General features: G+C 44.4%; 2 protein-coding genes across 2 annotated transcripts; one reads left to right on the forward strand and one right to left on the reverse strand.

Annotated features, from left to right (window-relative positions):
• Nucleotides 1-753: 753 nt before the first annotated feature.
• On the forward strand, nt 754-12,197 carry nup160 (nucleoporin 160). Its single transcript, XM_053682139.1, has 35 exons — nt 754-885; nt 1,926-2,034; nt 2,142-2,352; nt 2,601-2,811; nt 2,940-3,015; nt 3,219-3,333; nt 3,555-3,794; nt 4,123-4,220; nt 4,302-4,386; nt 4,774-4,842; nt 4,993-5,076; nt 5,280-5,450; nt 5,663-5,762; nt 5,912-6,077; nt 6,165-6,298; nt 6,693-6,853; nt 6,943-7,079; nt 7,187-7,257; nt 7,400-7,562; nt 7,647-7,716; nt 7,976-8,074; nt 8,192-8,314; nt 8,392-8,487; nt 8,647-8,741; nt 9,173-9,269; nt 9,462-9,567; nt 9,735-9,895; nt 10,034-10,094; nt 10,372-10,482; nt 10,564-10,687; nt 10,903-11,004; nt 11,093-11,234; nt 11,377-11,502; nt 11,595-11,696; nt 12,015-12,197. The coding sequence occupies exons 1-35, from the start codon at nt 762-764 to the stop codon at nt 12,099-12,101; spliced, it is 4,227 nt and encodes a 1,408-aa protein (XP_053538114.1). The 5' UTR covers nt 754-761; the 3' UTR covers nt 12,102-12,197.
• A 682-nt stretch (nt 12,198-12,879) lies between these two features.
• frs2b (fibroblast growth factor receptor substrate 2b) lies at nt 12,880-20,124 on the reverse strand. The gene is made up of 7 exons (XM_053682140.1): nt 19,684-20,124; nt 17,303-17,413; nt 15,899-15,989; nt 15,482-15,668; nt 14,643-14,807; nt 14,364-14,527; nt 12,880-14,239 (listed from the first exon to the last, which is right to left on the reverse strand). Exons 3-7 carry the CDS (start codon nt 15,962-15,964, stop codon nt 13,277-13,279), a joined length of 1,545 nt encoding a protein of 514 aa, XP_053538115.1. The 5' UTR covers nt 15,965-15,989; nt 17,303-17,413; nt 19,684-20,124; the 3' UTR covers nt 12,880-13,276.
• Nucleotides 20,125-23,715: the final 3,591 nt, after the last annotated feature.

The following is a 23,715-nucleotide window of genomic DNA, read 5'->3' on the forward strand; positions in this document are numbered from 1 at the left end:
TGGAGTTACTGTTACCGGTAACTGTTATTGAAGTTGATTATTTTGTAACATGTCCAAACATGTCAGTTCCTGTTGTCACTTACGTTATAGCAGCTATAAACAGTCGTTCCCTCACCATCCCTCTCTCTATTCCCTCTCTCTATTCCCTCTCTCTATTCCCTCTCTCTATTCCCTCTCTCTGTTCCCTCTCTCTATTCTCTCTCTCTATTCCCTCTCTCTGTTCCCCTGTTCCCTGTCTCTATTCCCTCTCTCTATTCCCTCTCTTCAAGTTAATAAGACAAAAAAAAAAACCCTGCAGCTTGTTGTGTTAAAGAGAAACCGCAAAGAAGCGTAAACTCCTCTGTCATGAATATGTGGGACAACTTAGTTTTACCTCTGACTGTTACACAGCGCTGACACTGGAGACTCCTTCCACACGTTACATAAACATCTCCTCACTTTAAGAAAACGTCTCCTATATTAAATCGCTGTATTAAAACTGAAAGGGTACTTAACATGAAAATCATTTGATATTTTTATGGTTTATAAGCACTGTTTGTAATTATTTTTGTTACTATGTAAATGTTTTAAGAATGTCCCAATAATGTATTTTTACAAAGTAAAGAAAATGAAACGACAAAAATATAATAAACAAACACACACGCACGCACGCACACACACAAAACAGTGGAATAAATGGGTGCAGCTGTGACTCCACACCAGAGGGGGCGACAGAGAGTGCAACACGCTCCTGCACGTTTTTTAACTCTACGCGTTTCTTAATGCGTCACATCCGGTGTTCTTGCGCGCGGAAAATGGCGGCTGCCTTGGAGAGAAGCTTTATAGAGATCTGCGGGTTTGAGAGGGAGACAGTTTCCCGGTTTCGGGATCTCACCATTAATCTGGGTAAAGATTAAAGTATCTCGTATGTTTGATCATAGCACTGCTCTTTTGAATGATAATAAAAATATATTTTACAAAAACAGTGCGTGAGTTTGACAGCGCGTGCGCCGTACCGAGGCTAATATTACGCTAGTTAGCTACTTGGCTGGTTACCGGGTTAAATTTGGTTAACCCTTTCTAAACTGACTGGAATCTCTGTTTAACCCTACAGATGTGTGTAAATATAAATAATTTATTTTTAGAGTCTTTTTTAATGGTCTCTTTTGTGACGTTATTTTATGATTAAGTGTATTCTTGTGGCAGCGCATTTTACCTCAGAGCTGCAAGTTCTAAAAATAAACCGCAAGCTTTTATATAAAACACCGTTTATATCAGCGTCACACCCACACAGGTGGCTGTACAGGTGTACGATTACTAACTGCTGTCCTTGTAGTATTGGCACCCCTTTACCGTGTCTGTCAGTGGGAAAACGACCGTTGATTTATAATCAATACAGCGCTGACACGGTTGTGTGTGAGTGAGTGAGTGTGTGAATGAGTGAGTGGTGTGATGGTACACATTGTACAGCGCTACAAATCAGTAAATGTCCACCTATAGTGACTTGAGATGTAGTTGGACCTGGTAAAGTTATAACGCTGTGTATAAACACCGTCTGTGTATTAGCAATGTGTCGTTCGGCAACGAGTCGACTCTCTGATTCGGTTCTTTTTAAGTCTAACGTTAAGAGTCGACTCACGTATACGACCCATTTTTGTGCGTATGTAGGCAACGCTGTTTCCGGTTCAGTGTCATTTAATTAAAATGCTTTCTTGGAATTAGAGAAATCTCGTTTCTTTTTGTGTGTTTGTGCGAATTTGTCAGGTTTAGAAAATATATTTGAGGTGAGTCGACTCGTTTTGGTGGGCCGAATCAAATAATCTGACTCACTCAAGAGCTGAAATTCCCATGACTATTATTTATGTTTATGAATAAGTCCAAAGTGAGATCTGTGTGTTTATTGTGTGTAAGGGGACAATGTGCTGATGGGGTGGTGTTGTGTGCAGGTGTGAGTGCGACCCCTGGTGGCGGGAGGCTTGCAGACAGCGCTGGGGCGTTCTCTTATGAGGAGAGTGGGAAACTGCTGTCTCTCACCAGCAACAGATTCATTCACTGGTGAGTTATGTGAGAAATGAAACACAAAATTAACCAACACCCACTGACTAACCAGAAGCAGAATTCAACAATTCTGTGCTGTTCTGCGCTGTGCTGTGTGCGTTCAGGTCCACATCAGGAGACACAGTTCAGCTGGTGGAACAGTCTCTGGACGTGAACCTGTTGAACAACTCGCTACGTCTTAAGATCCTGAACTGCGCCGTGCTTCCCGGAGGCGTTCACATCCACGAGACACTCAACAATGTCACAGTCCTCATCGTCACCAACCAGTCGGTGCACAGGATGGTGCTGCCCCACCCCACACGCATGTACCACAGCGTGAGTGTCACTCTTCTCTCTCTCACACACACCTTTTGATGTGTAGATAATTTTATTCTTGAGCGTTTGTGAGGAGTGTAGATGCAGTCAGGGAGAAAGAAGAAGACAAAATAAATAGTGCTTGTGATCCAGTCAAGCTAAAAACACGTACAGAAACTTTTTATTTGTGAAATTATATAGAACTTTTGATTTACTTGTTAGTATATAGTGACTGTAACGTGTGTGTGTGTGTGTGTGTGCGCGCGTAGGAGCCGGTGGCCGAGCTGCAGATGCAGAGTGTGTTCACTGACGTGGGGAAGGTGTGTGTTCAGGACGCCGTTCACTCCTTCACTCTGTCGTTCACTCAGAGCCCCGTCACATCATCCACCTGGCTCAGCACGCATGGTCATGCCCTTTTTGCTTTGGCCACTCCCACCGGGGGCATCACCATAGTTACTTTACCCCCCTGCGATCAGCAGGGTAACATGAGCACTCTTCTAGACTTTCAATAAAACAAACAAAATAAAAACAATTTTCATGATCTGTACTTGTATGAATTGGCATTTTGCTAATTGGTGGCTTCTAATTTCCGTTGTTTGCGCGTGCAGGTTCACTGTCAGTGATGGAGTTAAAGCAGAGTTCAGTCATGCAGAGATTAGCAGGCTGGGTCCCCAGCGCCATCAGGTGAGTGATGAAGATTTTCTCCTCTTCCTCACTGCACAAAAGTGTGGGTGTCATGATTTCGGTTTATTTATAAAGCCAAAATTAATTAGTTTACAGTAATTATACCTCACATTTATTTGTTTACAGCACCATAGTAAATTAAGATTCATCTTCAGCGTGTTTTTATTAAAAGTTCTATAAGTGTAAGTGTGTGTGTGTGTGAGAGGGGACCAGAGCCCGTGCGACCTGGCAGTGAGTTTATCCGTGTGGCCGATGGAGGACGACACCTTCATCTTCGCTCTGTGTCAGGATCATAAACTGCGCGTCTGGTCGTATAAGGTGTGTAACGACGTCTGATTCTCACGCTCGCATTGCATTATGGGTAATCTCAGGAGTGGGCAGGACATCAGGATGAACTGATATAAAGCCATATTGCTATAACAACAAACAATGATTGCATTCTGGCTCCGCCCCCTCAGTCCAGTGATTGGCGATTAAAGGTATAATTGTGTGTGTGTGTGTGTGTGTGTGTGTGTGTGTGTGTGTGTGTCTGTCTCCAGGAGCAGCAGTGTGTGTTGGTGGCCGATGTGTTGGACTACGTCCCCGTGGGTCGGGCCGAGCTGAGGAACAGCGTGGGCGTGTCTCACCGTCTGCGTGTGTGTGTGTCCGGTTCTGCAGGCGTGTGTGTGTGTGTTTACGTTGCCGCTCCGCAACGCAGTCAGTTCTGCGTTCTGCAGCTCGGTTCCAGTAACAACGTGCGCTACAGCCTAGAGCACATCTCTACTATCTACAGCACACAGGTACACACACACACACACACACACACACACACACACACACACACCTAGCGAGTATGTCCCACTGTCTCACTCTCATTCTCACTGTTTATTTCTAATTAAGTTGAGCAGCAGGCTGTGCTTATTGGGCAGAGAGCTGTCAATCAAGCATTCTCATTGGAATATTAGACCACACCCACCCTGATGGCTCTGACAGCAGTCATGTTGCTCTTGCTTTAAATTTCTGCACTGCTGGATGTTTTTAAACACTCAGTATTGATGTGCAAATGTTTTTTTTCCTGCATTTTCTGGTACCAAAACATGTACGTGTGCGTGTGTGTGTGTGGTTCAGGAGACTCTAGTGGACTTTGTTCTAACCTCCACTGATATTTGGGCTCTGTGGGTGGATGATGATAACCAGACTGTGGTGAAGTACATCAACTTTGAGCAGTAAGTGTCACACTTCGCTAACAGTGGATCAGTTTGAGTTTGTGAGCACGCTGACGCGTGTGTGTGCGTGTGTGTTTGCAGTAACGCAGCAGGCATGTGGAATCAGGTGTTTGTGCAGCCCGCTCCAGAGGAGGAAGTTCACATTGGAGCTGAGCAGGATCCTAGAGTAAGAACTAGGCCAGCTTTTGAACTCTTTGTGTGTGTGTGTGTGTGTGTGTGTGTGTGTGTGTGTGTGTGTGTGTGTGTGTGTGTGTGTGTGAACACTAATCATCATATGAATCTGGAATGATTGACAGGTGTGTAGGTATTCTGAACTCTCTGATATTAACTGACTTTCTGGACGCCCCGTCCCTTTTCCTCCACCCCCAAGTGTCCACTTTTTTTCTCCAAGTGCTTTTTGATTACTATGAAACCCCAAAATTTGCACTTTAGGCAAGCGATTTGTGAAAATGTTGAGAATGTACTGCGCTCCCCACTATATCCTCAGATTAAAGATAAATACGTTAGTGTTTTCGGTAAATCACAAAGTCAGTGCTGTTTCTCCTCTCTTCAGGAGACGTACCTGGATGTTCTGTTTTCTCCTCTGCGCTTCACTGCTGCTGCTATCGTAAAGGCACTACAGGTAAACACACACACACACACAAGACTCCACACTGATTCAACTTCTACCAGTCTCTCACTTTCTCTCTCTCTCTCTCTCTCTCTCTCTCTCTCTCTCTCTCTCTCTCTCTCTCACTAGATGAAATGAATCATTGTTTTTTTTTTGTTGCAGATTTACAAACGTGGCATGGAGCGATTCCTCGACTTAACATGGGAAACACTAAAGAAAGAAGTCACTCTTGCTGTAGAGAATGAGGTCTCTCTCTCTCTCTCTCACACACACACACACACACACACACACACACACACACACACTCCTGTAATTGTGAGGATTGGTAGGGAATTAGATAGTTATTGATGAGGAGGTGAAATGTACAGTGTCTCCAGCACCGTTCTGTTCTGTGCACCTCATGATAACTGTGATTAATTGTGTGTGTGTGTGTGTGTGTGTGTGTTCAGCTCCAGAGCAGTGTGACGGAGTTCGAGTTCTCTCAGGAGGATTACCGCATGCTGCAGGTGGAGTTCTGGTCCAAGTTCTATGCCTGCTGTCTACAGTACCAGGAGGCTCTGTCCACCCCCCTCGCCCTGCACGTGGACCAGTCCACAGCTATGGTCTGCCTGCTCAAGAAGGTACCAAATACACACTTAATGGGGGGGATGGGAGTGGCTTCAGGGTGTTCAAGGTGTAATTGTGTTTATTGGTACTTAAACGTTTCCATCGCGGTATGTCAGGCGACGCCCCTTTTGTTGCCTGCATGATTTGAGCTGACGAATCATTTATACTGATTCTGTTGTGACGATTCAAATCAGTCATAGATAGCTCATCAATAACGTTTCATCAGGGCTTCGTGTCGTTCCTGTTGCCCTGCTTTGCCGTGGATCACTTGTACCTGTGCTCTGATGAGTACCTGTTCTCCGAGGAGGAAACACCTGTAGTTGACGGTAATCACTCACGCTTAACGCCGATATCATTTCATCACGGTTAAACATATCGGGGGGGGGGTTTTAGCAATCTCATCACAGATCCTGTGTGTGTGTGTGTGTGTGTGTGTGTGTGTGTGTGTGTGTGTGTGTGTGTGTGTGCGTTTCAGAACCGGAGCTGGGCGGGGATGTCCTGCAGCTGGTGCAGTGTTTGCGGTTGGTGAGTGAGTGTTTGCAGGGGCAGATGGCGTGTGTGATGGATAGAGCGGTGGAGATGCTGATGTCTCCAGAGAGAGCTGCAGAACAAGTGCTGGAGAACCTGCTGGCTAATGACAAGTCAGTACCACACACACAGACACACTGCTTCACGTGCACATGAACACGCGGACCCCATTGCTTTTGCTAAGCGTCTGTGTGTTTCAGTAATGATTTAATTGACGAAATCACCAACAAGATGCAGGATGTGCGAAACCCAGTGGCTGCGATGAGCACCCTGCTCCGAGAGCTCGACCTGGAGGCGGAGTTCGACACGCCCGACACAGTGCTGTCACACACAGGTGAGATCTCTCTCTCTCTCACACACACACATACACAAATCATCAGTATTTAACCAGCCTGTTTCTCACACACACTCTGTTATTCATTTTATCACATGACCGGTGCTTTTTGGTGACTGGGGGTGGGGCTTAAATTAATGAAACGTTAACACTTTGCCACAGATTTGATGGGTATAAATGGATTGATGTACAGAAATAGTTATATTTTGGCTAAATTAAGCACTTAAAGCTCACTGAGTGGCTCAAGAGCTGAGTGTAGGAACAAATTGGGGGCGGAGGGGGAATCTCCATCCCTCAGTCCTATTGGTAGTCACTTAGCATTTGCTCTTGTACTTCTCACTAACAGTACTCTTGTACTGTCACTAAAGCTCAATAGTGTGTGTGTGTGTTGTAGGCCGGTCTCTGAACGTGCGTCTCAGTCTGTCTCAGCTGTACAGCAGTAGCGTGGCGGTGAGCGTTGTGTGTCAGGCCGTGTGTCACATGACCATGACTCGAGCGCTGATCTGCAGAGACCTGCTCATCCTGCAACACCTGTACCTGCGCCTCGGAGACAACGTGAGTCCCTACATACAGATGATCTGGTAGAAGAAATTGAAAAGGACATACGTAAAACGTGTGTGTGTGTGTGTGTGTGTGTGAGATAGGTGCTCCTGGCAGACAACGCTCAGTATCTGCTTTTGCAGCAGGATCTGATCCCACGCTGTTCACACCTGCTCTGCAGTTATCACCTGCTCAGACAGCTCAGCCAGACCCTTGCCTCACCTGTACCGCTCGACACACTGTACGTATACACACACACACACACACACACACACACACACACACACAGAGCACAAACGTATAACCTGATCTGCTAATCCAACCATACACACTTTGTGTGTGTTTCAGAGACGCTAACCTGCAGCACCTGTCCGTGTTGAAGCTGTCCGATTCCACGGTGAGCACGGCTAACAGATCAGGTATGACTCAGACTCGGGGTCAGGAGTGTGACCATGTATTTATATACATATACATTCAGAATGTATTCATATTTCTAACCTGTGTGTGTGTGTGTGTGTGTGTGTGTGTGTGTGTGTGTGTGTGTGTGTGTGTGTGTGTCAGTGTTGAGTCCTCAGACTGTAGTGGAGCTGTTTTATCAAAACATAGCACGTAAATCCATTGTGCTGCAGCTGTTTGGCCAGAGGGAGGCGCCAGAGAGTCACATCACCAGCCTGCACTGGAACCAGCTCATCTCCAGTGTAGTGCATCTACTGACCCAGTTACTGTATCCTCTCTATATACACACACACACACACACACACACACACAGTGTTCGAGTGTGTTTGAAGCCTTACATCACCATGATCAGGTGGCCCAGTAACCCCAACTTCCTGTTCCCGGAGTGCATGATGGGAAACTGCCAGTACACACAGCTCCAGGTGAGCTAATGCTGTGTGTGTGTGTGTGTGTGTGTGTGTGTGTGTGTGTGTGTGTGTGTGTGTGTGTGTGTGTGTGTTACAACTACTACTACTACTAGCACTAATTTATCAGACACGCCTGCTGGAAGGAGGCAGCCATTTTAAATATTATTTTCTGTCCCAATATGATGCATGACTCTTGCTAAGTAGCGAACAGAACACATGAGTTAAGAGTTGTGTCCTTTCTGGTGATCATTGGAGTGTGTGTATGTTTTTACAGGAATACGTGCGTCTGATCGGGCCGTGGTGCCAGGCTAACGTGGGATCGTGTCGATTTGTTCTGGGTCAGGCGTACCTGGCCTGTGGAGAAGGTCAGAAGGTAAAACGGAGATCGGTCACCTTACACACACACCAGCACTTCACACCAAGCTTTATTTCTTTCATAAAGTCTTTTGACGTACAGCTTTGATGATGTTTTTTTTTTATCTTATTGTAGGCGCTGCAGTGTTTCCAGGAGGCAGCACCTGAGGTGGAGAAGGAGGAGTTTCTGAAGAGATTGACAGGTTCAGAGGACGAGGAGGCGGGGACTACAGCACCACGATTACTCTATTACAACAAGGTACACACACACGCAGGTTCTAGACTATATTACTGTTGATATCGATACTGAATGTGCTAAGGCTGTGTGTGTTTCAGGTCCTAAGACTCCTGGAGGACATTGGGTTGCCAGATCTTGTGATTCAGTTAGCCACACTGGCCGTATCCGAGGCTGTGAACGACCAGCGCAGTCAGGTACAGAAACTTTCCACACCGTTCACACTTTAGTTATCATTTGTGCACTAACTTTCATATTATTGTTTGTTTTTGTCTCTCACACACACACACACACACACACACACACACACACACACACACACACACACACACACACACACACACACACACACACAGGCAGCTCTGTGGACGCGTATTTTTAAACACCATCTGGATCTCGGTCACAACAGGGAGGCGTATGAAGCTCTGACCCAGAACCCCGATCCCAGCAGGTACACACACACACACACGCGCACACACAGTAATGCTCTAGTTGAAATAAGGATCCTTCTGCATGGCGTCAGTAAGCTGTGAAATAAAATACTCCCCTATTTATTTATTTTATTTATTTATTTATTTATTTATTGTATAAAATTAACTGTTTTATATCACAGATCCCTGAAAATATCAGTAAAGTATTTGAAAGAACTTTTTTTTTTTTTTTACTTTTTTTTTTGTTTGGTTTTTTTTTTTTTTTTACTGAAGCCACCAGATGGAGGAAATTATTTTTCTTTTCTTTTTTTAAAAAATGAAACATCTAAAAAGAAAAAAATGAGAGCGTGGATCGACACTGACATTTAGAGAGTCCATGTGCAGGGAGTTGTAAGACTGTAGGAATGGTGTGTGTGTGTGTGTGTGTGTGTGTGTGTGTGTGTGTGTGTAGGCAGTTGGACTGTCTCCGGCAGCTGGTGGTGGTCCTGTGTGAGCGCGCTCAGCTACACGATCTCATCCAGTTCCCTTACATCAACCTGCATGAGGAGGTCAATATACACACACACACACATACAAACACACTTTTTACAGGGAAGAATAAGCTAGGTAGCTAACTACACCATAGCAACAGATTCTGGTTAATATACGAATGTAATCATGGCTGAAAGCTAAAGAAAATTTTCACTCTGATTCACGTGGGGCCATTTTTGGTGTGTGTGTGTGTGTGTGTGTGTGTGTAGGTGGTGGGGATCATCGAGTCTCGTGCCCGTGCTGTTGACCTGATGTCCCATAATTACTACGAGCTGCTCTACGCCTTCCACATTAACCGCCACAACTACAGGAAAGGTAACGCCGTCTGTACTGCGGTTCAGAATATATCCAGTAGGAGGCAAGAGGTGGCGTGTGTCGGCCCACTCATGTCTTCCATACAGATTAGAGAAACTAATAAGTGTATTGGTTAAAATGCTGTGTGTGTGTGTGTGTGTGTGTGTGTGTGTGTGTGTGTGTTGCAGCCGGTACAGTGATGTTCGAGTACGGGATGCGTCTGGGTCGTGAGGTTCGGACTCTGAGGGGTCTCCAGAAGCAGGTGAACTGCTACCTGTCTGCTCTGAACTGTCTGCGTCTGATTCGGCCCGAATATGCCTGGATCATCCGGCCTTCGTCCGGACCTTCTGTGAGCCTCCATCCTCGCTCACACACTGCCACTATATCCAAGTTTATGAACTAAATGTGTTTTATGTTGAATATTAGATTAGAATAGATTATTATTTGTTTTAATAAGATGGAAATTTTTCCTCTTGGTGTTTCTCAGTGTGAGAGGCCAGGCACGTCACCCAAACGCAGCCATGATGGGGATTTGGCTCCGCCTCCAGGTAAAAAAAAATCCCTTCTGTCCGGTCAGTACTGTACACTGTGAACCTTTTTTGTTTTATTTTCCTTTCATTGATTCTTACATTAAACATACTATAAACAGAAACATTTATATAAAATCTGTAAGGAATGAAAGCACTGTTGTCATGGCAACCAGAGGACATCGATCTATCTATGTACATACATACCCTACTGTCTAATTAAAGACTAAGGCAGTGATGTTTTTGTGTCTGTTATAACGTGTGTGTGTGTGTGTGTGTGTGTGTGTTGTATGTGCAGTGAGTCGTCACATAGAGATCCTGGAGCTGAAGGATCTGGAGAAGGAGTATGTTCTCGCACGTTGTCGTCTCACACTCGCGCAGCAGGACCCGTCCTCGGCAGCTATAGCAGGTACGACACACACCCTTACCTGAGCATATGTGCCATAAGTGAACGACCTTTACCAAAGTATGTGTGTGTGTGTGAGAACAGGCAGTGCGTCGGCGGTGGACATGGTGTCTCTGTTGGTGCAGGCCGGGCTGTTCGACACAGCGGCGTTGTTGTGCGAGACGTTTAAACTCCCTCTCACACCCGTCTTCGAGGGACTCACCTTCAAGTGAGGAGTAGTGTTAATAATACAGGTGTACAGTGGAGCGAGTACGGTTAGCTAGCCTGTACCGTCACGTGTATCTATAAAACACAACCCACTGTCACGTTTCTCACTTTATTAAAATAGTAGAATTGATTTTAAATGCGTTTTATTATTAGGAGAGTGTGTGTGTGTGTGTGTGTGTGTGTGTGTGTATAACACACTCCTGTCGTGTGTCCCAGGTGCATCAAGCTGCAGTACGGATCGGATCAGAGCCAGAACGAGGCGTGGAACTGGTTATCAGCCAATCAGCTGCCCAGTCTCATCACCACTAAAGAGTCCAGGTGTGTGTGTGTGTGTGTGTCAGCGTGCGTGCGCTGTCTCAGCATCAGTATGTGTATGTAACTGAACTCATGCTGTCCTGCTTCACAGTGCAACAGATGAAGCGTGGAGACTTCTGGCGTCGTACCTGGAGAAGCATCAATCCCAGAATGCTCAGCATCATCGCTGTGTTATTAACAGGCTGCTGTCACACGGTGTACCTGTTCCTGATTGGCTACTTAACGCATATAAGGTCAATAACGTACAGTTTGAACGGGTGAAACATGGGGGTGGGGTTTGTGAGATTCTGATTGGAGAATTTTTTTGGACTGTATAATTACAATTAACTTCCTCTTACACTTTATGAAGCCACTTTGGTGTGTGTGTGTACACAGGAAGTGGATGCTGCATCCCTGCTGCGCCTCTACCTGAACTACGACCTGCTGGACTCGGCCGCTGAGCTCGTGATGGAGTATGTGGACGCTCTACTGGGGAAGGGACATCAGTATTTCGGAATAGAGGTACACACACACACACACACACACTACATGATTGTGAGATTTTGCTGCGTTTGTGTAGGTCACATGACACTTGGTATCCATGGTGTATGTAGATGCCGCTGAGTGTGACGGCGCCACTCGTCTGGCTGCCGTACACCTCCATCGACCAGCTGCTGCACAGCCTGAAAGAGAGTCAGACTCCCAGCAACACACAGGTGAGAGACACGAACCTGGGAAAATGGGCGGAGTCAGCGGCAAGCTCCGTTACCATTTTTGTAGCTTTGTATTGGGTCGTTCACTCGTATCGGCGTCACTCCTGTTATGTGTCTAACTGCATTTGATGTTCTGTGGAACAGGTTACTTCTGGATGATGACGATGATGATAATAATAATAATAATAATAATAATAATAATAATAATACCACCACCACCCAGGGAAATAATGTGCGGTTTGAGACGCAGCCCATCTGTAACATCAGCTAATATCCTGAGCTACAAAATATTCTATGATCATACTGTGTGTGTGTGTGTAGGTGTATGAGAAGCTGCGGATGAAGCTGGCGGAGTATCACAGACAGGTGGAACGCAGCAGCAAACACCGACTGCAGGTTCCGGCCTGAACACACACACACACACACACACACACACAACGGACTGTTTGTCTTCACCATTTTGTAAAATTTTATATGCAATTAAAATGTTGGATTTTGTACCGAGATGTACTCTCTAGCTTTTTTTCTTTCTTTAATAAACACACACACACACCACGGTGCTGAACAAATATCACAATATTTAGTGTCATAAAATTTATGAATATTCCTTCCAAGCTAGTGACCATTTCCAGGTTTGTCTCATGTGGGTGTGGCTTGCTATGTTTTGATGGGGGGAAATGGGAGGTGGCAAAAAGCACGTCCCAAATGAGGAAAGTGCACACTAGGTAGGGAGCAGAAGTGATGGGAGGCTCAGTCACATTAAATACCCCTGTGGGTGTGTCCCAAACCATACCCTAGGGCCTAGGCCAAGCACATCTTCTGGCGCTGTAGTGCAAAGCATTATGGGAGGATATGTTGTGTGGCTACACACATGAGAAATAATTATAATTAATTGCTGTATAAAGGTAATTAAGCCCGGACTCATATGGCACAATCCCATGATGCAACGTGTGGGTGAGACCAGCCCAGATGTTGTTCACTAACAGTGTTCGGAAGTGTACGGCCTCTGGATTGGCACTACGCACTGTGACGATGTGGTTACAGACTCAAGTAAGGGGCGTGGCCTAAATGGGTGAAGGAGCGAAGAAATAACTAAGGTTAGAATAAAGTTCACATGATTTAATGTGTTTAATTTAAATTTTTTTTGCCGTGACTGTTGGGAAGTGAAACACACGGAGTCGCTCACTCGGATATGAATCAAACAAAATAAAAGTCTTTTATTGTGCTGTAGTGAAATCTAAATGCAGTCAGTAAGATGGCCGCCGTCGTGTACCGTAAAAGTCCCTGGATACTGAAATTATAAAACAACCTGTCGTGGCATTTTCAATACAAAAGTACAACATAAGAAGACAAACACAAACAGGAAATGCTCCATCAGTAATACTGATCTGTACGGAATGGACACAGGCTGCAGTCCAGCCGTGCGGTGAAGGTCAAAGGTCACGCTCGTGCACAGGATGGCGAGTGCATGGTCGCCGAATACAAATATAAACCATCGCCCTGCGCTACACCGTTCCGGAACCACCGAGTGCCTTTTAAAGGTTTCTGATAAAGTTTTAGAGAAAAAAGCAAAGTGGGTGGGGTTACATGGGCAGGTCCACGCTGTTGTGTCGGGTTTTCCTGGACGTACCGTCGTAGCGAGGCTGCGCTCTTTGCAGGTTCGACATGGCTGCTGTGCGTTCCACGTCGATCACTGCATACAGTTCGGTCCTGCGTGTGGGCGTAGCTGTGGGCGGGGCAGCGGTAGGCGTGGGAGGGCGTGGCGAGGCGGGCGTGTGCGGCGTCCTGGGCGTACTGCAGTCTGAACCTGGGTCCATTTCCACCTCGATGTAGTTGAGCGTGTGTTGCTCACACGGACGCCGCACATCGAAGTTAAACACGCTGAAGCGCCCCGACTCCACCCTCCCGGCACTGAGAGGCCCGGACTCCGCCCACCCTGCGCTCAGAGGCGCCGACTCCGGCCACATCGCCGCTGCTACGTTCTCGGTGTTGATGTAGAGGTGTGCGGAGTCGGCACCGTGATACCCGTTGGAAGGCGGCTGCTGTGTCTTGGTCCGGACGGCCTCGTCCTGATCCCCGTCCTCGTCACCCGCTTTAGGGTCCTCCCTCAGTGGAGGGAGCGAGGGGAGGTTCTCGTAATCCAACAACGCCGTCCTGCGCTGGGCAGAGTTGTTTACGTTAGCGTCGGGGCTGAGAGGCGGGGGGCGAGGCCTGCGGCGTGACGGGGGGTTAAACACGGGACCGTTCGAGTGCTCCGGAGCCGCCTCTGTAGCGGCCACACCCCCGTTTGCCGAGTTGTGGGTGGATCCGGATGACACGCCCCCATCTTGCTGCCTCTCCCTAGCCATGAGTTGCCTCTGCACGGGCGTCGGCCCCAACACGAACCTCACGCCCTCACGCTCCAGCTGTACACGAGGACCAGGGTCTGGAGCCTGCACAGGCTCCTCCCCCTCAGGGGTGGGGCTGTGGGGGGCAGGGGGGTCTACATGTCCTGCCCCTGCATGCTGATCCTCCAGTAGGCCTGTAGTGTTTACATACGTATGGCCCTACACACACACACACACACACACACACACACACACATTTAACATTGTATTATGAATCATAGCTCCACACACTCTGCAGTGATATCATGTTGCTATAGTGATATAGTGATGATGGAGTTCTGACCCGTATGCTGTCGTCAGGCATCAGCAGCGGGTGAGTGGACTCTTCTCCCACAGACGGCAGGCGGGTGCTGCCCACCGAGGGGTGCCTACTGGAGGGGTGGGAGGAGGCGTCACCTAGCGACGGGTACCGCAGGCTCCCATTGGGTAAAACAGGAAGAGCGCCACCTGCAGGACAAATACACACACTCTTCTAATACCATCAGGTAGTCTGTAAATGTAGTCATAAATATTTATAGACACAGGAGGACATTGTATTGAGTACAGTGTATGTGTGTTTTACCGGTGGGAGTACGAGGCGTTTGCGGAGCTTCCGGTTCTACGTGTGTGTGTGTGAGCGTGGGTTCAAACACAGGTTCCTCCACCACGCTGATGCTGTTGTTGTGCATGATGTCCTGCAGCATGTTGAAGATCTCCTCCGCTCGTGCACACTTAAACGCAAAGATCCCTGTAGAACGAACACACACACACACACACACACACACACACACAACCTGCTGTTAGTGTTAGCCCTTTGCTATGACATCTCGCACACAAACTATAAACACACGACCTAACGGAGAGAACGAAAGCACACATACACACAACAGACGTCAGCGTGATGGTGCAGCGTGGCGAGGCACACAGCGAGTCTCCGTTACTCACCAATCAGACTCATCCTTTTGAAAGCATTGGGGTCAAAGGTCACATTCTGACATTAATAGCCAAGCTGCAAACAATGTGTAAAAATCGGTGCAGTCCTGAACCAAGGGGACATTTAAACATTCAGTTTTAGTACACACTCTTAATGCCACCACCTTGCCTGTGTTTCATTCAGAAATAAGGGCCCTAAGAGAACACCCTTCGTAGGCAGCCTACCTGGGCAGGCTTTAGTTTCTTCAGTTTGCCGCAGGAATCTTCACCACTTCAATCTAACTGTAGTAACTAATCTATTACAAGCCACACCCACACCTGGTTACTGTTACCATGTGGGATATGAAGGGAATTATCGAGGATAGCGGTTCAGTCTTGACCTGGGGCCATGGAGGATTGTAGGGGAAAGGGGCGGAGCTTAAGCCTGGTCAACCGAACAATAAAGAATTCTTCATTTCTAGACGGTGTGCATGTGTGTGTGTTAGTTACCTTGACCCGTCTGGCAGCGGCGGCCGCTCTCGAAGGAGAAGAGGTTGGAGTCGTAACCATAGCGACGGAGGCACAGGTAAGGCCACCTCACTGCATCACACTTGTGTGTGCGGAGAACGAGCTCGTCCTCGGTCAGCTCCATGATCCCAGCCCCGAGCTCGTTACCGTCATCGTCAACGTTCACCACCTGTGCACGCACGCACACACTCGCATAAATACCAGGACTGTACTGATCATTTACACACTACACTGAGATATTACACACACACACACACACACACACCACACTACAAAACACATACACAAACATGCACACACCACACACACAGTATCCAAACACCATACATACATATACACACAGTACACAATCATACACGCATTACAAAATACATACACAATACACAAATATTCACACACCTTGAACTTGCTCTGGTGATTGTCAGGTATGGATTCTTTATCTGGACAGCTCCAGCAGCTTCCCATGGTTCTTCACACAACCATTTGATACCTAACACAGACACACACACACTTTAACATGCTGTCTGCTAATAGTCAGTAATACTAATACACCAATATGATGATGATGTCATCTCTTTTCCTGGAACTCTACTGTGAAAACGTCTTTATGAATAACAATATGTTTAACCATATCGCGATTAAACGTGTTTTCAGTAAAGCGGTTTGTGTGTGTGTGTGTGTGTTTGAGTGACAGTGAGAGAGAGACACTCTCGTCATCTTATTTTCATAATTAGCATAATCCTCAACATTGTGATAAATTACATCACAACACACCTTTGTGAAACACTGTACAACATCGCAGTATCTATACTGAAATACTGTATACATTTTATATTACTGTATATTTATATTATAATTATATAATAATTATAACGTGCAGACATCGAGTAGCGCGACGGACCATACGGTCACGGCCACACTCACCATTTAACACCAACAAAAAGAAAACTGATCCACGCGCACACACACACACACGCACGCCAGGGGAATAAACGAAAGATTACTGTAGGAACGTACACACCTCCATGCACACCAAACAATATAAAAATAAATATTATACTCGAAACTATCAAGACTTCATGTTTAATCATACAGTTAAAATCCACAACAGCTAATATTTCTGCCATCAGGCTTGTTCTGTCAAATCCCTTTAACATCCAGATTATTTAAATATTTAACAGACAGCACTACGTGTATGCGTGAATATTAATGAGTCTATAATGAATATTAACGAGTGCTCATTTATAAACATTCCTTCTAACTATCTGTAGTTTATCACTTCATCCTAAAAGGTCAAATTTATTATTTAGCATATGTATTATCTATGATGCACATTCTGTGTGTGTGTGTGTGTGTGGCGGCTGTGGATCAGGTGGTAGAGCGGGTTGTACACTAATCGTATGGTTGGCGGTTCGATTCCCGGCCCGCATGACTCCACACGACTCCACATGCTGAAGTGTCCTTGAGCGAGACACTGAACCCCAAGTTGCTCCCGATGGCAAGTTAGTGCCTTGCATGGCAGCTCTGCTACCGCTGGTGTGTGTGTGTATGGGTGAATGAGACACAGTGTAAAGCGCTTTGGATAAAAGCGCTATATAAGTGCAGACCGTTTACCATATATATTAAAAAAACTACATTTGTACGAATATGTAAATAGCATGTAAATTGGAGCAGCGTGATTGGTTCTGACAGGGTGTGTAACAGGAAAATAGTTTACTATTTTCCTGTTACACACCATTCCATTCCATTCCCATTGTGGGGTTTTTTTTGTGTATAAATATTAAAATGAGGACGATCTCTTACCCAGATCCAGCCATCAGGGTTCCTGATTCAGTCCCCAGCACTACACACACACTCATTCTTCATCAGTGAGGGGGATGATGATGATGATGATGATGACGATGATGACTGAACCTGCGGGAACGGTCACAGAGTCATGGTGCATCATCGGACATTTACCTCACTGTGGACTTTTACAAAATACCTCGGAATGCATTTCTTCATTTCTGATCGTTACTTAAGCTTAATTTATTTAGCACTTAAGTTCTTTAAGCTGGTGGATCTCTTCCCTTTTGTGCAAGAAAGTAGACAGTCCCAGAAAGTGTGATGAAACCGCGTTACTCGTCCCGACCGCACGTCGTGGCACGGACCAGTCTCAACAAATTCAGCTCAAACTCGTCAGACGCGTCGTGAACGAGGAGAGAACACAACACTTTCCTCCTTTTACTCGTCTCGTATAAACGTTTTTAAAGTGTTTTCCCACAATCTCTCTCTATCTCAGCTCATACCCACGACGACATCAGCACAGACAGCGTACGACTTTCTGTCAAAATATTCTGAGAAATCTCTTTCACACTTCCTTTTGGTTTAAATACAGTTTTATAATCACACAATGAACCGTACAGAGATTTTGTAATAAACTGAAATAAATCAGTTTTCAGCACCGGCTTGTAAAAAGAGTCCATTAATATAATTAATGTGATACATCTAGATATTTTAAACACTCCTAAACCCTAAACTAACCAAATAAATAAATAGATAGATAAATAAATAATCACTATAGTAAATAAATACAGATTAAACATGCAACGCGAAAACAGATTATAATCGAAAAGGGACAAATAACCAGTGAGTGAAATATTATATAAAATACATACTACCGGTCAAAAGTGTAGACACTCATTCTTTACACTCCCACCCCCCCCCCCCATTTTTTTCATTAAAAAAATGTACTGTTTTGTAAATAAAATCTTAGTTTTCTAATGAAAGAAACGAATACGTCGGCACGATTATATTTTTGTCTACGACACCGATTTCAAACATTTAATCACACACCTTCAGATCAAAAGGTTTTTAAGATCATGAGAAACACTTCAGTCGAGTGTCCACAAACTTTTGACCCGTAGTGTGTGTGTGTTTGTGCGTGTGTGTGTATATATATATATATATATATATATATATATATATATATATATATTAACTGATGTGTAAAGGTTCTATCTAGGCCTACTCCAGATTCTGAGCACAGCTGGTCGTTTGAACGATACTGAATCGAACCGAATCGTTTCGATTAGTGATACTGCCAAATATCGTTGCCATGGGAACTGAAAGTGCGAGTGATGTAATAATCAGAACACGCTGAGTGACCGAGGAACCGGCATCACATCTGAGCTTAAACAAACAATCCCCGAGAAACAGAGTGTTTTTATAAAATAATACTAAAACACAGACGTGCTGAGCATCTCTGTGTGAGCAGAGCAGTGTGTGTGTGTGGTGTGTGTGTGTGTGTGTGTGTGATGTTAAACACTCAGATGGGTTTGGAGAATGAAAAATTCCTGGAATATTTTCATAAAGCGCCCCTCCCTCTCTCCCTCTCTCTCTCCCTCCATCAGGCCGCTCACTCGCTCGCTCAGTCTGAGACAAAAATCTCACCTCTAATGTGGGCAGGAATAAGGAGAAACCGAACCTTCAAGCTTCATAGACTTCATACAGGCGTTATAACACACTAACATTTCTCTCTCTCTCTCTCTCTCTCTCTCTCTCCAGTCTCTCAGCTCATCACACATTTATAGGTTTATATACATATATATATTTTACAACTCAGGATTAAAGTTAATATCGTGTCCGGGTCAGATTATATAAAATATCAAGTCTGGTTTTTCTTGTTATCAGACTAAATATTTTTGTTTGTAGATCGGATCAAAACAAACTAATAACTATACGTTTAATCCTGTTTATTTCTACATTTCTATCATTTACACAATAGGCTGTAGATGTTAAACTGTATATAAAGTCCACAGTGTAGATGTATTTATACATCAGAAACACACACACACACACACACACACACACACACACACAACACATAAGTGTTTAGCTGTGTGTAACACATTTACGTGTTTCACTCCACGGCTAGTTTCATTTAGTTTAGTTTAGCTAAACAACTCACTTTATAAACTAGATAAAGTTCAAATATCCCGCGTATACAGATTATAAAGCGTTATTAACAGATAATAAACTCACTTTAAAAAGGTTAACTACATTTTCATCACTGCTGCTACTGACTCAATAACAGTGCATCCATGCTAACTGCTAAATAATTAATCATCCATTTTAAGAAAACGTTATATAATAGTATGGATTATTAAATTTTTGGGGGGGTGGGGGTGGAAAGATATACTTACAGATTTGTTGGTTTTAATCCAATGTTTGATTGTTTTCTTTGATAAAAGTAATATGAGTAAATAACTGAAGCTAGCTGGCTAAGCTAACGCACGGACCCCAAAACTACTCCGCGGAGAGGCAGCTTTAGCCGTTAGCCTGTTAGCTAAGCTAACGCTCAATCACTGCACAGCTCAAAGTTAACCCGAGCGCCAAAAAAAAACGCTAGCCGCGCTAAGCTAACTAATGTTTCACAGATTCTCACACGCATTTATCTCATTTCTAAAAGCGCGCGCCGGTTCCCGCGTCGTGGATCCATGTCCGGTCGCTACACGGTGCGGGAAAGCGCGGAGCTCGCCATCACCGAGCGGCTTATTCTCCCGTTAATCCAAATCTCTGAAGTTTGATGCCAGTCGATGTTGTGTTAGCCACTAAGCTAGCTGGGGGGCGGTGGGGAGGTGTTCGGTGAAGACACGTACTGCGCGTGAGCTAAACTAAGGCGCTGATTGGTTGCCGAGAAGAGCTCCGCGATAAAATGGAAACTGAAGTCCAGATATGAGGGAGAAGACAAAGAAGAAGAAGACGGATTTTAATCCTCTCTTACGGTTTATTAAGTGTGTTTACTAAATTATCCTCACAGTGAGCCTCATTCATCACTATTTGAGTAAAATTCCCTGGTGGAAAAAAAAACCCCCAACAGAAACCATCACAGAAATTCTAATGGTTTCCACTACAAATACCATTACAAAACGTCAGCTGTTTGTGTTTCCATTACGCAGTAGGATGTATCAAGGACGTAGGTCCTTAATGGTATCCACTATACATAACATGCCACCAATGGGGGACTATTGTAGTTTCCATTAAAACCAATACAATTCGTATTATAACCATCCATCCATCCATTTTCTGTACCGTTTATGCTATAGAGTCACAGGGAATCTATCGCAGGGCACAATCACATACACATTCACACACTACAGACACTTTGGACATGCCAATGAGCCTACCATGCATGTCTTTGGACTCAGGGAGGAAACCGGGGAACCCGGAGGAAACCCCCGCAGCACGGGGAGAACATGCAAACTCCACACACAGGGCCACGGTGGGAATCGAGCTCCCGACCCTGGAGGTGTGTGGCGAACGTGCTAACCACTAAGCCAACATGCGCACCCCATTATAAACATTAAAAGCTCAATTGTATGAGGGTTTCTTTCGTTTAGTTTTTTTTCAGCAGGGCTGTGTAAATGTTTGAGTAAGCTAAACCGAACAAAAAAACATTTCAAAAGAAAGTGGTTTGACACAAAAAGAGTTTAACTGTTAATCAGCAGAGACGCTCTGCTACCGGGACCAAACCATGACAAAGCTTTTAAAAATTGACCAGATACCATGGCAAACAGACTCGATTTATAAACCAGCTTCCATCCAATAACAGATATTGGGGCATGCGGTTAGAGGAAAATAATCAATGCTGAGCTGCTGTGATGAATCAGAGTCACTGTTACCACCACAAAGTTGATTATTTTCCTATACCAGCACATCCCCAACTTCTCTTATACCACAGCAACTTGCTAACATTTAAAATGCTTTATTCATTAACAACACAATCTGATTTTTATCTGTTTATAATTATATGTGTGGAATGTTCAATGAAACAAGTTAGTTCCTGTTATCGCTTACATTATAGCAGCTATAAACAGACGTTCCCTCACCAGGCTCTCTTTATTCTCTCTCTTTATTCTCTCTCTTCAAGTTAATAAGATATTTTTTTAATCGCAGCTTGTCATGTTACAGAGAAACCGCAAAGAAGCGTAAACTCCTCTGTCCTGAAGATGTCGGAAAACTTAAAGTTACAGCCGTACCCCTGACTGTTACAAAGAGCTGACACTAGAGACTCCTTCCATAAGAAAACTTTACCATATAAACGATGACTTTTTAAATCAGATTATATGGACCATCTGCTGAATTATATATATATATATATATATATATATATATATATATATATATATATATATATATATATATATACTAAATTGTAACATTTATATCGACGAGATATAAAAAGACTGTGTGTATTATGCCGATGTGTGTGTGTGTGTGTGTGTGTGTGTGTGTCTGTATCTATTTAGTATAAGGCATTAATATCTTTTATCCCTGTGTGTCTCAGTGCCGCTGCTTTAGTTTTTCAGTTCTGCACATTTTTTGGTGTTTCTTGCTCAAACATGCCTGATTTAACTCATCAGCTCATCAACACACCCTTCATGAGGACACAATGGGTGTGTTAGTGTGTGTCATTAAAGCGGTAGGATTGGGAAACACTACACACACACATACACACACACACACACACACTATTCCAAACAATTACATTTTTTAGGCTTGGTATCCTGTATGCACTGTGAAATTGTACTGTATACATTATTCTGTGGTGTGATATCACATCGGGTGCAAAAAATACTATAATATTATAATATAATATATAATACTTACATATAATAAGACCATATCCACTGTACAGATAGGACCCGTCTTTACAAGATTCAACGGACACACTTACTCTGTAGCCTAAGAGGTGATGTACAATCATGGATCAGGAATCCATGAGTCATGATTAATTCCTCCACTGATTCAAATGAAAATCAACTTTTGTTTTCAGCTTGAAAACATTATACAGAATACTCAAAGTAGGAATTTAACCTCAGAAGCATCTCAACAAGTGACCAACTGCTGAACATCACCAAATACTAAATTATAAAATTAATTCATGCTCAGTGTGCATTATTAATAATATTAATAATCTGTGATAGCTATAAGATAGTAAAACAGTTTTTAACATTAAACAATATTCTTAGTTCGCCAGTTAGCTAGCTCAGTTATCACAGTCCATTAGCCAAAACCACAACTTACTTCAACAGCATACTGTTTTCTCAAGAATGGTGAGTTCTTGAATGCTGAAATGTCCACATTTTTAGGATGAATGAGACAGTGCATCATAAAACTGTTGGTTTTGGTAGTTTGAATGAGGTGACTGAGGAGGAGGTCAATGAGGAAAAGGTTAGTGAGGAGGTGAGTGAGGAGGAGGTGAGTGTAGAGGTGAAAAAGAAGAGGAGAATGAGGAGGAGGAGGTGAAAGAGGAGATCAAAAGGGAAGAGGTGAATGAGGAGAAGGTGAATGAGGAGGAGGTGAGTGACAAGGTGAGTGAAGTGGGGTGAATGAGGAGGAGGTGAGTGAAGTGGGGTGAATGAGGAGGAGGTGAATGGCGAGGTGGTGAGTGAGGAGGTGAGTGAAGTGGGGGTGAATGAGGAGGAGGTGAGTGAAGTGGGGTGAATGAGGAGGAGGTGAGTGAAGTGGGGGTGAATGAGGAGGAGGTGAGTGATGAGGTGGTGAGTGAGGAGGTGAGTGAAGTGGGGGTGAATGAGGAGGAGGTGAGTGACGAGGTGGTGAGTGAGGAGGTGAGTGAAGTGGGGGTGAATGAGGAGGAGGTGAGTGACGAGGTGGTGAGTGAGGAGGTGAGTGAAGTGGGGGTGAAAGAGGAGGAGCTGAGTGAGGAGTTGTAGGTGAGTCAGGAGGTGAGTGAAGTGGGGGTGAATGAGGAGGAGGTGAGTGAGGAGTGGTAGGTGAGTGATGAGGTAAATGAAGCGGGGGTGAAGGAGGAGGTGAAGGAGAAGGAGGAGGAAGTAGAATAGGAAGAAGTGAATGAAGTGGAGGTGATTATTTTTTCTCATTTTGTCTTTTCCACTTTGTAAATACCAATACATTTTTTTAACGAATAGTTTGTGTTACTGAAAAGGGGCAAACGTACTTCACTTCTGCTGTTGTCGTGATTGTTGTCATGATCTGTAGCTCAAATGAAAATCCCCGTAGTACATTTATATTTATATTTATTTCACGTTGTTTTTAGAGGGCCAAACTAAAAGATAAAATAATTTTTTAAAACCCAAATTTTTTTATTACCAATTTGCATATTTTAAGCTTAAAAGTATGGACAAAAAAAATTACATTTATACATAAAATGCATAATAAAGTAGCAAAACATAAGGGTTAGTAAAATCCTC

This window comes from Ictalurus punctatus, chromosome 8, assembly GCF_001660625.3.
Source record: "Ictalurus punctatus breed USDA103 chromosome 8, Coco_2.0, whole genome shotgun sequence".
Classification (NCBI taxonomy): domain Eukaryota; kingdom Metazoa; phylum Chordata; class Actinopteri; order Siluriformes; family Ictaluridae; genus Ictalurus; species Ictalurus punctatus.

Bases quoted from the DNA above. Each gene is read 5' to 3' on its own strand.
- nup160 (XM_053682139.1), top strand. From the start codon at position 762: ATGCGTCACATCCGGTGTTCTTGCGCGCGGAAAATGGCGGCTGCCTTG. The intron at 2,353-2,600 runs GTGAGTGTCACT...GTGCGCGCGTAG, and splicing joins CCACACGCATGTACCACAGC to GAGCCGGTGGCCGAGCTGCA. The intron at 5,077-5,279 runs GTCTCTCTCTCT...GTGTGTGTTCAG, and splicing joins CTCTTGCTGTAGAGAATGAG to CTCCAGAGCAGTGTGACGGA.
- frs2b (XM_053682140.1), bottom strand. From the start codon at position 15,964: ATGGGAAGCTGCTGGAGCTGTCCAGATAAAGAATCCATACCTGACAAT. The intron at 14,808-15,481 runs GTAACTAACACA...TTCGTTCTACAG, and splicing joins CCGCTGCCAGACGGGTCAAG to GGATCTTTGCGTTTAAGTGT. The intron at 14,240-14,363 runs GTCAGAACTCCA...GTGTGTGTGTAG, and splicing joins TGCCTGACGACAGCATACGG to GGCCATACGTATGTAAACAC.